Below are 15,342 nucleotides of genomic sequence, written 5' to 3'. Positions count from 1 at the left end.
TACATAAATGAAAGAAATTGAAAAGCTTTCATTCTATAGGATTATGCTAACTAAGGTACAGTATCAACTTTGTACGTGTGTATTGTAATACAACACCAGCCAGGTGGTGGTACAGGTGTATTGGTCACACTAGTTTCAAATTCATATAACTCTAGGTGGCAGCATGCAGCAAAAATATCATATCTGTGGATGATGGCCTAGCTGGGAGAGCTGAGAGAGACAGTAGTGTGTGTGTTGTGTGTGAATGGATTTTGGAATCGTTCGTATGTCAACGACGACAACGAGAGAAGAAAAGTCAATATAATAACAATAATAAAAGGCTAACTAAGGTTATTATAGTGTGATTTTTTTTTATCAACAGGAAGTTATTAGATTAAGGTAAACCGTATGACGTTTTGTTAAATATTTAATGTTATATCTGGTATGTTTCGGCTAGGCTTTGTTTTCAGTCTTATATTTTGTCGGTTCTAGCCCAGGAAGCAGGTAGAGCTTTGATAGCTGTAGGCCTAGGCGCGGCTAGTAGTAGTAGGGCCTAGTAGGTAAGATTTAAAACAAAAAACAGGTTATAGAGGAAAAAATCTGGCTGCTTGAATTGAGATAGACGTAGGCCTAGATTACATTGTTCATCACCTGACTGTCTGCATTAAATCTAAAAAATTTCAAAACGTAGGCCTACTGTACTGTAAGTGTAGTGTAAGTGTATCTAACTGGGTGAGACGTTTGTAATCCATAGACGCCATTCCGGCGGACAAATTTGAACCGGAATAAAGTCGTTGTCAAGGCAATTTCGTACGATGTTTCGGTCAAACAACGAAGTTGTCTAACCAAGCACTTCAATGTAAACACACAGAATTAATCGGAAAGTGTCCCAAAGAAACTTTTATTTTACTTTGTTTACATAATTTCTTCCCTTGTCCATGAATCAATCCTCAATCAAGATGGTTAACCACAGATACTTCGAGGCGGACTGCAAAATTTAAACCATTTACATTTAAATCACAATAATAACCTGTCCGCCCGAATGGCGTCCATGGATTTACTAGGCGCGTAGTGTTATAAGATAGAAGCTTGGTAACAGTTACCTATGGTACCGGCGCTATACAATCTTTGCCTTCAGCATAAGGTTTATCGCAAATAGAGTGTGACGCATGGTGGGAAGGGTTTGGAAGCAAACGTCACAACGCGTACGTACAAACAACAAATCACGTAGATGCATTGTGCAAGCTATTTGCGATAAACCTTATGGTCGCTCACTTGACTGTGCCGATAGAAACAATGACTTGACACAGTCGATATATTAATATTGACCATGTGTGTAAAAAATTAGTATTTTCTGTTGACATGGTTGACAATGTTGATTGACATGATAGTCGTACATAATGTATAGTTACTATCAACAACCAATTTATTCTTGAGATTTCATTAAAACTGAGTTCAAAAACTATTTGTATTTTAAATCTGTGATTAATAAAGTTTTTTTTGTTGTAGATAGAATTTATAAAGTAAAAGGGAATTGATGAGTGATTCAAATGATGGCAATAGCCTAGGTGGGCTTCGTAAACGCAATCTAGTCAGTAATCAATTGAATACAGTCAGTAGCAGTAGTTCTTGTAATACACAAAGAGAAGACAATCCCATTGAATCCACGAAAACTGACAACATGATTCCGAAGGATTTAATTGGGAAAGCTCCATTAGCCAAGTTTGACACGTCAGAAGGAAAGCTAACCTTTGACATTAGTACCATAACTGAAGAAATTGTACCATTGAAACCAAGAAACTGTGTTAAAGAAACCATAGATGAAATTGAAGTCTGTCCAGACTCTGATAGTGATGGCAGTCAAAAGTACAGCAGGGTTCCATCAGTAAGTACTGTTGTTAGCACTTGTTCACACATATTTACTAAATTGCAGTGTGGTTGCGGTGACACTGAGTTGATGATTGTTCTTATTTGTATATTTGAGTGTTTTAACATAGAGTAGTATCTACTATATGTACGACATGGCCAACCTATCCATTTATAGACTGAATACTACTACTACTACTACTAACTACTCTTAAAATTGTAAACTGGAAATAAAATGTCTTGGTATTATAATAAGTACAGTACTGTATATCAATCTTGCATAGCACTCAACACATACAGTATGGAACACACAACTGTCGTAAGGTTGCAGTTAGTAATCTGTGCAGTTGTGTCTTGACCCTACAGTACCAGCTACCCATTTGTACACCTAGGTGGAGAAACGTAAATGTACATTAATTGTCTAATGAGACAAGCAATGTGACGAACTATGGCTTCAGAAGCACAACATCTAACACACTGCGTTATTTAAATAATGGTATGGACGAAACAATTACTTAGATTGTGTTACATAGAGTTTAGACCTAAAAAATGGCTAAATATAGACTAGAGAAAAGAGTGGTGTCTAAAACAATGGGATTATATTTCGCAAGGTTATTTATTTATTTTTTTGCACTTCCTACAGAGCCATTCAATTTTTTCTAGAGAAAGTATTATATCTCAAATAATATTCCATTCGTATATCAGTAAAAAAAATACAAATTTAATTTCCAAAAAAAAAACCCCATTTCATTTTTCTATGACAATTACCATAATATCTGAAAACTCAGTATTTCAGTCATAGTTTTAATGGTTGCTGTAATTAGGAATTCTAAATATCATTGAAATAAAATATTATCAGATCAAGAGCAGAAGATAGGATTAAGAGATTCTAGTCTTGTGAGTCAGAATAAAAGGTAGAAAACTACTTAATGCTCAACAAAGATATCAGGGTGACCTGGATATAGACAAAAAGGAAAACAAAGTTTGTTTTGATACTATTTAGTATATTTTATTCAATAATCGCCATCTGCATTGTGATCGGTTTTATCAATTGAATTTTGCATGATTGTGGATGAAAGAGTCCAGCAGAATTGTATTTGAACTTTCTTGATCACTGTCAAACAAACGCTGATTAATCCCACCCTTATATCAATGGAATGTCTAAATATATTTATCTGTTTTTAAACAAATTATTCAGGTGTACAAACCATAAAGAGCTACACACTAAATGGTTCTTGTATATTAAAGTAAAAGACATACCGATTATCAAAATGTTTAAAGTACAAACTTGCTGGTACCATTATAAAAACACTTGATAATGATCAACAATTACACACAGTAGAATTCATTTCGATGAGACACAATTTATAAGAATAAAATAAATCATGACATAATTGCAATTTTCAAAATTTTATTTCAAAACAAACTGTAGGGTGGCCAAACATAAGGAGGTGTTTAGTAAACTGAGAACCAATTCTATGGTCCATCATGTATACCATGTATAGTTTAGGGAATGGGCTCTTATACTGTACCCAATATCTGAATATGCCTACAATTGTTATGCAAGTAAAGGAGAGAAAACATAATAAGATGGTTATATTGTAATGCCAAAAAATACCTTGCTTTAACAATGGCAAACTGATTAGGTTCCGTTATGCAAGTAAGATTGTATTGTAAGGTATTGTTACTGTAGTTTTTTAACAAATTGAGTTCTGAAAGTGACTGACAATAGTATAGTGACAACTAAATAATTACTCAAAGTGAGGATACTGGGCAATACAATCACTATCTTTTGTGCTCAATATTAGTAGAAAAATAAACTTTAACCTTTGTTCAAATCACACCACCAGCTTTCCTGCTTACACATGCTCAATCATTTCTAGTTAATTGTACCAGTATAAGCCACACATTTTTTTGAAACAGTATTATTCTACAAAAATTCATATTAGTATTAGTGTGCAGTAAACTTGTTACTAGTGTATAATGGAGAATATTACTAATAGTGTAAATGATTTGCGACAACGGCACAAAGGTCATGCCAAAGGTGAATCATCAGAAGATTCTGTAAGTATCTTAAATAGCGTTCCAGTTTATCATAAAAGTAACTTATCCAACATCTTGCATGTTATTAAGGAGCTTTATATTTATTTACGATAAGCTAGGAGCTACGTCATGTTAATTCATTGTGTGCATGCGTATTTGGTTGTTTCTAGGTCCAAACAACAACAGTACATTTATGCGTAGGTTCTCATTGCTAATTGAAAGCTTCTCCCTATTTAATGTTAAATATTTCTGTTTTACGGTTTAATTTAGCTTTTTTGTTATTTTATTTGTATTTCCATTGAGATCCAGCATTGTTATTTTTTTTCAGTAATTTGATTTATACTACTGAATATTACTTAGCCAAAGTAAGCCTAGGCCTAGCTTGAGAGATAAACCTATTAAACTTTTAGTATTACCTTTAATACCACCTTATACTTTGAAAATTCTATAATGAACAAAACTATCCTACTAACTGTTACAATAAACTGAAACCATTTTTGACTATTATAATGTGATTTCCTTGTATAAATATTGTGTATTTACTTTTTAAATTTTAATAATACACAATATCCTGAATTAAATGTAAACAAAGCGGACTTTACTCTGTTTTACTTCTGGAATCTATATGGTTTACGTATTGTGTAACTAGTTGCAATATCTTACACTTACAGTACACATGGACAGGCTAAAGGATCACTAGTTATTTCCATTTCAAAATGTCTGTCCTGTGACATCAGGAAACCACATTTCATTTTCATCTATGTTTTTGTTCAAACAATATCTTATCTTATTAGGTTGTAATTCAATAGAAAAAAAAATGTCAAAGTCAAGCAAAGTCAAAGTCAAAACAGTTTTCTACCGTAAACAAAATAGGATATTTCTTTACTGTATTTTATGTTATGAAACTATATTCACACAAGCCATGATGCATCATTAATTGCAGCTACACTGTATATAGCCAGTTTTGGTTTTTGTACCTACTGTACAATAGTTTTAAGGTTGAAATATATTTTGATATATCTTTAATTTCTGGTACATACAGGTTATTACACTCCCACCCAACCATAATCAAATAATTTTAAAGTCAATCAAATATTTTTTTCACTGCAGATAAAAATTGCACAGTGACAACTGGGTATTTTAAATTAACCTGCCAAAAAAAATGGAATTGCAGGTTGTAGTTCAATGTGTAATTATGTGCTCCCACCAGAAACAGACCCTAACATGTTAACACTACAGTATGCCTCTATATAAATGAGTCTTATCTTAGTGTTACAGTAGCCATTCAAGTATGAATTAACTAACTATGAATAATCTCACAATTGTCCTTTTTTACAGTGTGATGATTACAACTCAGATATTGATCAAAATGAAGAATGCGACATAGACATGATCACGTTTCCCCGACAAGCTGTCAAAGCTGGCCGGGAAGCAGCAAAACGAGCAGCAGAGGCTGCAGGACGTGCAAAGGAGCGTGCATCCGAAGCAGCTGGACGTGTATCGGAATGTGCACACGAGGCTGCTGAACGTGTATCGGAGCGCGCTCACGAGGTGGCTGAACGAGCTGGTCGTATGAAGGATAAGGCGGCTGAAGCTGCAGCCAGCACGGCAGAGAATGCTAAACGTTACGGTCGCAAGGTGAAGGAGGCTTTTGTATGGAAGGTCACACATTTCAACTTATTACCTTCTTGGCTAAAAGATAATGAATTTCTTCATGATTATCATCGACCACAGCTACCATCATTTAAAGTCTGTTTTAAATCAATGTTCAGAATACACACAGAAACCGGAAATATATGGACACATCTTCTTGGTAAGTATATTACAGTTTACACCACAAAGCAAATCCTTCACGATTGCATTGTGGTTGGTATGTTTTTGCCATAAATTCTACATAATGTAATGTCAGAGTCAGGATACTATATCTTGTTTATGTATAAATAATGTATGCAATCACTATCTATTGCTATCTAGTGCTCAATATGAAAGATAAAAATGAACCTTTGTCCAAATCAATCCGATAGCAAATCACACCACCAGCTAGCCTACTCACATGCTCATTCATTTCTAGCTGATTGTACAAGCCACACATTTTTTTGTAGTGTTATTATTCTACAAAAATTCATATACTTTTGAGGGACTGTAAACTGGTTAATTTAGTGTATTATAATGGAGAATATTATTTATAATGAAAATGATATACAACAACGGCACAGAGGTCTTGCCGAACGTCCTGCTGAAGCTGCGGCCAGCACGGCAAAAAATGCTAAACGTTATGGTCGCAAGGTATGGAAGGTCACACATTACAATTTACTACCTTCTTGGCTAAGAGATAATGAATTTCTTCATGATTATCATCGACCACAGCTACCATCGTTTAAAGTCTGTTTTAAATCAATATTCAGAATACACTCAGAAACCGGAAATATATGGACACATCTTCTTGGTAAGTATATTACACCACAAAGCAAATCCTTCACAATTGTATTGGTATGTTTTGCCGCAAACATACTACAGTTTCCTTAGAAAATATTTTTCATAAAGGAAGTTTCACAGAGCAGCCTGATTATCTTTTAACACCTGACGAGATCATAAACAAGGAAAAGTAAATGCAGATGGCAATTTGTACAATCATGATAATGCTTCCGTTCCTTAGAAAAAACATTCAACATAAACATTGGAAAACAATTATTAATAAAATTAATATTTCTATTATACTACTGTACCATTGTGATCATTATTAAAAGTGTTCACCTTTTATATTCTGTATTAATATATTTTTCTATTTTAGAAATACATTAATTTGTTAAGCTAATATTAATAACTGCTATTGAATAATTAATAGAACTGTGTACAACTAAAAACAAACTTCCACTACTGAAGGGGCAGTAACAATTAGCAGGTACAATATTATTTCCAACACAACAACATTAGAATTAACAGGGACCATCATGTACAACCATCATATAAATAACAACCAGAAAAATCTCAACTCGATATTGACATTTTCTAAGCAAACATTTAATAAGCAGTTTGTAACTCAAGTACCTGTACAATATTGAATATTAATTCTAAAAATAGTAGTGTATAGTCTGGCTAAGTAGGTATAATAATAAAACCTGTTTATTACTGCATTACATATACTGTATATGGCGAAGACTCAATTACTTAGCCAACAGTACAGTAGGTTTAATGAATCATCCTGACGCAATAACCAATCATTATCCACATGTCATTTGAAACATTTATTGTTGTAGGTTTAGTACTGAATACTGAACAAATCAATGTTTGCATTTCAGCAGTTTTTTCAGCAGAGACTTTTCCACACAGAAATTGCTATAAAGCATTATTCCTGCCATAGTGTGTGTCATTACCTGTACATGTAAAAGAGGTCCCAGCTAAATGTGCAAAATAGAAGGCTTACAGATTAAAAGATGTTAAGAATAATTTTTGACTGGATATTCCAATGTTTAGCTTGGTTTTATTTTTCCTTTACTGTATAAGGAGACCTCTTTACCACAATGGGATTAGGTCCAAACATGGAGTAATGTACTCCATGGTCCAAAGTTTCTGCAAAGGGTTGTCATACAGTACTTTCAATATTGTGTACAATCATTAAATTGGTAGATGGTAGGAACTGAAGATAAAAAGTTGAATAAAAGCTGCTTAATAATTGTTTCTTTTTTGCTTAATTGATTCTTTATCTAAATGTATTTTAACTTCATTTTTACACTCACTGTACCTGCATAGTACCTGTTTCTATTGTAGTGACCACCACTCTCTAGAGAGCTCTATACTGATACATTTAATCTATGAACAACAATAATGTACCAGTATTTATAGCAATATAATAATAGCCTCATAATAGCAATAACAGTAAGACCATTTCCTGGACTAAATGCAATAATTGAATTTTAAATACCCCAATGGACTGCCCATAACAGCTGCTTCTTTCAGTATACATCATGCACAATGGTTTATTGAATTTAATTAATCAATGTCGTAACATTGCATAATTAATTGTTACTGTGATCAATATGGGTTGAGATATTCATTTCAGTCAAGGTTAGATGTATAGTACTTGGTCAGTTAACCATTTACTATACACAACCATACACACATGTTTAAATAAAATTTACATACTAATGCTTGTTATAGTTATTGTTGAGAGCATGTGGGTGTTAAACTGTTTAATGTATTTTTTAACCAAAAAGTACAATATTGTATTATGTGTGTATGTAGACTTACAATAGAACATTCACATGTCTGACATCCCCTGCAAGTTGGCTTGCATATTAATCTTATAATCCATGCCTTTGTCATTACAGGTTGTTTAGCTTTCTTTTCACTTATGATCTACTACCTGGTGACATCAATTTTAGCAGACATCAAATGGCAAGAGATTACTGTGTATGTAGCATTCTTTATTAGTGCCATCGTTTGTATGGGATTCTCTTGGATTTTCCACACATGTTACTGCCATTCACTAGAAGCTGCCAAGTTATTTAGCAAGTAAGTAAATGGTCAAGTTTCCCTCATTGCTATTGTTGTCATCACATTATTATGACCATCGTCCACTCAACATTCATCCTTACTTACAATTATCAGAAACATCTGTAAATCATATCATATCACGAAAGCATAGCCAAACAAGAGCGGGCACTAAAATAATTGGAAACAAAAAATATCAGACTTACCATAGAGGACGATTTGAGAAAAACAAATCGGCATTTATAATAAACCATGAATGCCAGCGCAGGTGCTTTGCAGACATGGAAAAGATAGAAAACAATGCATTTTTCACCATTTGTTAAATTAACAAACTAAAGCCTCCTGTAGTAGAGCCTACAGTAAATAATATATTTATACATACAGTGTCTGGGTGTTTTTTCCATATGAAAAATAATCGGGAGAAATTGCACCTTCGCGGGAACCTGATTAGAAATATGCAATTATCAGTATAGTCGAGAAGTCTGAATAAAACAACATTTTTACCTTTGACAATTCAAAGCTCTCATTAGCATTTTAAATTCTACTCTTTATTTGTGAACTTTCAAGCCATGCCTCTATCATTATAGTCCTTGATAGTTATCATAACAAGGTTTGAATTTATGTAATAATAATAATAATTTATTGAAACTACACCTTTACAACGGTGGCACCCGTTCATACACGGTGCGTTCTATATACAGATAGACATTCAACAGATACAAATTAATAAAAACAAACAGATACAAAATAAAATTATCAACCGCCGACTCGATCGCTATCGTAGTCGTACGGCACTTATGCAAAATACAATGAGTTAAAAAGAAAAGAAATACAAACAATTTTTAAGTAGTACAGTAACTGAAAAAAAAAAAAAAAAAAAAAAAAAAAAAAAAAAAATTGTACCAAAATTAAAAAAAAAAAAAAAAAATAGTAATATTAAAAACTCAAAATAAAAAGATCTCTATACCGCAACAAAACAAAAACATTACATGCTATCTGCGAGTTGTATAAGATTGTTTCGTATTTTCCAAGATCTTGCTAGGTATACTTTACAAAATTTGTCAAGACTCAATAGAACATTATTACTGAGGGGAAGTGTATCCGTCCCCAGAACATATAACATTTTTTCGTCATTGTTACTGGTGCAGAATGTTTCCCAAACATCTAACTCGTTATGAAAAATTAAGTCTTGTTTAAGTATATTTAGCTGTTCTTCTCTTACACATTGTAATGCATCACAACTAAATAAAAAGTGAGATATGTCCTCTATATTTCCAGAGTTACACAATAAACAGAGACCATCATTATCCACGGTCCATTTACTTAATTTAAAATTTAAAGGGAGAGTATTGGAACGGGCTTGAAATTTAAGACGGGCACCATTAAAATTTGTTTTATCAAGTAAAAACTTTTCAAGATCCGGCTTTGATTTTAACTTTGCATAAAAAGATAGCGACGTTTTAGATGCGAGGTCCTCTGACCATTGATTATTTACATTATCTAAAATATTTTGTTTCAGTAAATTAAACCAATTTTCCATAGTGCGATTTTTAATAACATTGTTAAAAATATGCATGCATTCAAATCTACAGAAAGTGGTTCCTACTAGGATGCAACTAATCCCTGGCTTGTTGTATCCTACTAGGATGCAACTAATCCCTGACTTGTTATTCAAGCCATACCTCACTATCATTATAGTCCTTGATAGTTATCATAACAAGGTTTTTTTCGTAATTAAGACATAAGCTTTTAATACTAGGGCTGTTAAATCTCTCCTACAGAGAACATAATCAAATATGTATTAGTCTATCAAATCATATCCATCTACTGTACACAAGAAACAATGTAAAAATCCCTATTAAAAAGGGATGGTAGAAACATCCTGATCACGTCTGTTGCTGCTGAGATAAATAACTAGTTAAATTGTACATCATGACGCTCAGCAGAAAATAATTCACTAATTGTTAAAACACCAAATCAGACATATTAATGGTATATACCTGGTATTGGTGGTGATTTTTTAAACTGCAAAATACAAAAATTATTATTTGGTAACATAAGGTAAACTTTGTTGACTGAACTAAAGACACACTGATGAATTACTGACTTATTTTTGGCCTAATTTAACATTTAATTTTATTTTAACAGACTGGATTACTCAGGAATAACAGTACTCATCGTTGGATCATTTATACCATGGCTGTATTTTGGATTTTACTGTGATAATCTGGAGCGCTGCCTTTACATTGGTTTGATAGTCATTTTAGGTCTTATCTCTGCTGTTGTTGCTTTGAGAGATAAATTTAGCACTCCTGCTTATAGGCCTATACGAGCTGGTAAGTAAATTCCCTTTCACATCGCCTAGCAAAACTCTGGAGTTTACAGCAAACAAAATACTGGTGTTGATGCCCCAGTTTGTGTAAACGCAGAGTAAAAGGGATGATATATCTTAGGTATTGATTGCTTACATTCAGTCAGTCAAACAAAAAACACCTTGCATACAGTACTCCCACATACCACATCTACTTTTGAAATTGTTATTCAAAAATAGAAAATTTGTGTTACTGCTAGTACTACTTCAATCATCTTTAAATGGAATTAAATTAGTAAGTGAAACTACTACTGAATTACTGATAAATAATTGTGCTGCTTAATGTTTGCTTACCATGGTTTCTAATCAATAATGTCTTGTGACTTATTCAGTTAGGGTCTGTTTCTGCTGCATAGCGTCGAATAAACAATTTATTTCAACATAGATTTAAAATATAATTTTTATATCGACTGCATTTCTGATCAATTTTTGCTCTAAATAACCGTTTAAATCAGAAATCGTTAGCAGTACCCAAAATGCAATGAGCTCTGGCGGTTAATTCTAACGTTACTGCAGTTTAGTTGACTAAAGCTGTCAATCAAATAACCGTTAATTTGCGTTGCATTGCAGCACAGCAGTAACCAGTTAAATGGCGTTCTAAGACTGAATCTAACTAATTTATTCACACCGTTAATAACCAGTTATTTTTTCTAAGTAGAAATAAGACCTTAGAAACATTGTGTTAAAAAAAATTCAGATTTTGCTATTTAAATGGTAAGCACTAAATACTGCATACTACTACAAGTTTAAATTGGAATGAGATTATGTAAAGTTGATTATGCCTTCACACTCAACAAGTACACACTTATTCATTAATCAGCTTCAAATTACACATCCATAATAATCATGTACGTAATCGTATGTACATTTATGTAAATTTATGCACATACATAATGTTGTATATTTTTGTTCTCCACAGCCGTATTTATAACGCTTGGTTTAAGCGCCATAATACCAGCTATTCATTTTGTCGTTCTCAATGGCTTCACCTTAGCCTTACAGGCTGGATCACTGCAATGGATGGTCTTAATGGGTTCGCTATACATAGGTGGCGCTGTTTTATATGCAGTTAGGATTCCAGAAAGACTATTTCCTGGAAAATGTGATATATGGGTCAGTTTTTTTCATTAATAATTGTGAATGAGTTAACCCTTGCAAAACCCACTGTGCTTATCACAGTTGGACACACCCCTTTTTTTGTTGAAGTGCCCTTTCAAACAAGGGACTAGCAGCAGAAGTGATGGTAAATAGGTGCCTACCTAACCTAGCTCATGATGATTTTTGTCCCTATTGTGAAAAAAAAAAGAAACGTCCCATAAATATCTTGAATATGGGCTTTAAATTACACATCCATAATAATCATGCAAGTAATTGTATGTACATCTATGTAAATTTATGCGCATGCATAATGTTGTGTATTATTATTATTGTATTCAAAGGCTGGTTTTATTGTTTTAAAATTTACACCTGTTTAGACTAATGTATATTTTTTTTGTCATCGTTTTCTTTACAGTTCCAAAGTCATCAGATATTTCATATAATGGTAATAGCAGCAGCGTTTGTACATTTTCATGGACTCAACCTCATGGCAAAGTATCGCGAACGAGTGGGTGAATGTGATGCTGGCCTAGAAGTAGACACTGAAACAATATTTATGACAACGTTGACACAAACTGTAATGTAAAATGAATGTTCTCAACTCAATCTCACAACTCAGGCAATCATTACAGGAATGTATAGTATTACGTTCGACTTCATTTATCCATGGAAGAAGCCCAGATGAACACAGGGTTATTCTTTCCTGGAGCCTTGTACATAATAGAAATGAAGAGTATTACACTATTTACAAGTTTGATAAAAATGTCTACAAAAATGGTGCCATTTTTATAACATCAATCATATCATAATATCAATCTTGAAGGTAATATGGAATAACCAAAACTGTTACCATGAAAGTTTGCATTTATAACAACTTGGACTGATGTATAATCAGGTACTTCTTTCAAATGAAAAACATTTATTATTAGCAGCTTTCATACAATTGGCTACATTTGACATTTGCCAGATGCAAAACTAAATTCATGTGATACATCGCAGTACAGTGCACCGTTTTTCTCACAAACTTGCTCAAGAAGATATTATCATTTTTGAACTGTTGGTGCTGGTAGGGTAAACTGAAGCGTGGGAACATTGCACACATTTGAGTGACTAAAGAGGTCTAAATTGAAATTATTAAGTGCATTTTGTAGAAATTTGAAGAGTATTACATCACATGATACAGCATCATACAAACTACAAACATAAGAATATTAAAGACATTACTTCACATGCTACTTAAATATCAACTATTTTTAGTGTTGTTGTACTGTAGCTTGTGTGACAAAATTTGAAAATTGTCTACATTATGATGTTTTAGAATATTTTGTAATAAAAATGGACTAACCTTGTTTGGTATGGTATTTTTAATAAAAATTAAATGAGATAATAATTTAAGCATACTGACATAATATGTAAGATATATAAAATATATTGAACAAAATTGAAAAGGCCTAGTCTCTAATTGCTCTTGTTTTAATATGCCTACCAGAAAACAAAGCCTAAGTGGTGTTCAGGAGAACGATAGACCTAAATTACAAACAAATTCAGGATCATATACAAAGGACAAGATTAATAAGCTCTGTCTACACTATCAAACTTTATGTGACAAAACAAATGTGATGTGCCCATATATGTACACGATGGTGTCATATCACTACCATATTTGATAGTGTAGACCTAGTTTAGCTCATGGTCTATGGCACATCTCTCCTAATCTTTATTTTCCACTGCCAAACGACTTTACTTTTAAATCTATTATATGCCTTTAATTATAACATTGTATAAATCAAAGAGCTGCATAGACAGAGTAGAAAATCAAAATATTTTGGTTTAAGTATATTATATATTTAGATATGTATATATTTAAAAACAAATTTGCATTTAATATGTCATCACTGCACAAATTATAGCTTTTATTAGGTAATTTGTTATGTTATTGTGTTCTATTATTAAGGACTTTAATTTAATTTTTGTTTTTTGTAAACTTTTACTGTACAATTCTTAGTTTTGCAGTACGTACACATGTGTTCCCAAAAGGAAATAAAATAGAGTTACAGAAGATATTAGGGATTTTTTGCACAAGAACTTTAAAGGATGACGTCAACATTATACTATTTGCATAACATAGTTTAGCGGTTGCGTTAGCATAATTGTTAATTTTGATTTTGCTTTAAGGCGGAAGTGTAGAACACACATATCGCGCACACAACATACGCCACTCTCATAAACCAAATCATGTAAGGCCTGGGGTCTAGCTAGGAATTTTCAAACTTGCATTGATTGATAAACAGCATATTGAGATGAAACTATTGTTTGGCTTAATTAAAAACATAACTTTATGTTTGTGCGAAAACTCTCTAAACTACTGCACTTTTCCTTTGGAACATACCACCTTATTCTTCAAAGTTGGGACAGTTTAGCTGTTCGCAAAACTCATCTTTGTAATTCTTGTTTTCAATCGCTGCGAGACCTTGGTGAAAAAAGAGTGCCACATATTCAGATTATTATAAGAAGGTTGTTGTAGCTTCAAAACCAAAACATTCTCAAAAATTATTTTCTTTTGAAAACACATGGTGTACTGCTTGCTTTTTATTTGACATGCAAACCTTTAAATAATATTGTACAATTCTTTTTTTTATTTCTATAATTTGTAAACATTGTTTAAAGAATGAATTTAACTGGAAAGAAAATTGCAATGAATTGTTTTCAATGTACTGGCTGACATGACAGCACAACTGACTCATGGAACAGGTACAAATAAAGCATACAACTGATGTGGAAGATATCCAACCATCAAATACTAATTTTGTAATAAAACGTGCTATAATTATTAGGTTGTTATCGTCCGTCACCTGCAAGGTTTGTAGCCGCGACGATAGGTAGGGAACTATTAGTCAATTGTAAAAAATATTAGAAAAATGATTAAATTATCTATTAAAAGGATAAACTTTAAACAAATTTGACTTGCTGTTTATTATTTTTAATAACCATCTTTTTGTTAATCTATCACTGGTTTATTTATTTTTCCTTTAAAGACACTAGACCTATGTTTTTGTGACCTAATTTAAGGTCACACACTACATTTTATGTAAAAATAAATACTGTACCATATAGACCTATTGCGACCATTTTTTTCGTCTCAGTTAAAAATGTGAAAATTAAGTCGATTCCAATCATTTTAGCGACCCACAATAAATCCCAACACGAGTGAACTTTCGACGCAAGCTACTTAGGTAGGCCTAGTGCATTGTTTAATGTTTTTAAAGTTATATATATGCATTATTTTTACAAAACGTCAAACATTGCAGTTCTAGCTAGTGTCTTTAAATCAGTACTACTGTACTGAAAATGGTAACAGTACAGGAGAACAGAATAATAATAGTAGTAGGCTACCCAACAAATGACATGTCCCCAATATGGCTACTCAAATGAGTGTTGAACCCAAAAATGTGTTATTTATTTATTTAATCACACCCAGCAATTCTGGCTTATCG

At 32.7% G+C, this 15,342-nt stretch overlaps 1 protein-coding gene across 4 annotated transcripts; it reads left to right on the top strand.

Moving 5' to 3' along the window:
- Positions 1-239: 239 nt before the first annotated feature.
- On the top strand, positions 240-14,806 carry LOC144853596 (adiponectin receptor protein-like). 4 transcript variants are annotated; one of them, XM_078711324.1, is made up of 7 exons: positions 240-378; positions 1,493-1,864; positions 5,227-5,701; positions 8,217-8,400; positions 10,528-10,715; positions 11,670-11,863; positions 12,264-14,806. In XM_078711324.1, exons 2-7 carry the CDS (start codon positions 1,517-1,519, stop codon positions 12,432-12,434), a joined length of 1,560 nt encoding a protein of 519 aa, XP_078567450.1. In that variant the 5' UTR covers positions 240-378; positions 1,493-1,516; the 3' UTR covers positions 12,435-14,806. The 4 variants fall into 4 exon arrangements, with proteins under 4 accessions (XP_078567450.1, XP_078567451.1, XP_078567452.1 ...); XM_078711325.1 differs by having other exon boundaries at positions 243-378; positions 1,489-1,864; XM_078711326.1 differs by having other exon boundaries at positions 247-329; positions 1,489-1,864.
- The last annotated feature ends 536 nt before the right edge of the window (positions 14,807-15,342 follow it).

This window comes from Antedon bifida, chromosome 10, assembly GCF_963402885.1.
Source record: "Antedon bifida chromosome 10, ecAntBifi1.1, whole genome shotgun sequence".
In the NCBI taxonomy this organism is placed as follows: domain Eukaryota; kingdom Metazoa; phylum Echinodermata; class Crinoidea; order Comatulida; family Antedonidae; genus Antedon; species Antedon bifida.
Note: the sequence above shows the minus strand (reverse complement) of the source record. Positions and strands in the feature narration are given on the sequence as shown.

What these genes read in the sequence shown, in the direction of transcription:
- LOC144853596 (XM_078711324.1), top strand. Translation starts at nt 1,517, where the DNA reads ATGAGTGATTCAAATGATGGCAATAGCCTAGGTGGGCTTCGTAAACGC. An exon ending in GCTGCCAAGTTATTTAGCAA is followed by an intron (nt 8,401 to 10,527) that starts GTAAGTAAATGG and finishes TTATTTTAACAG; the next exon opens with ACTGGATTACTCAGGAATAA. An exon ending in CTGGAAAATGTGATATATGG is followed by an intron (nt 11,864 to 12,263) that starts GTCAGTTTTTTT and finishes TTTTCTTTACAG; the next exon opens with TTCCAAAGTCATCAGATATT.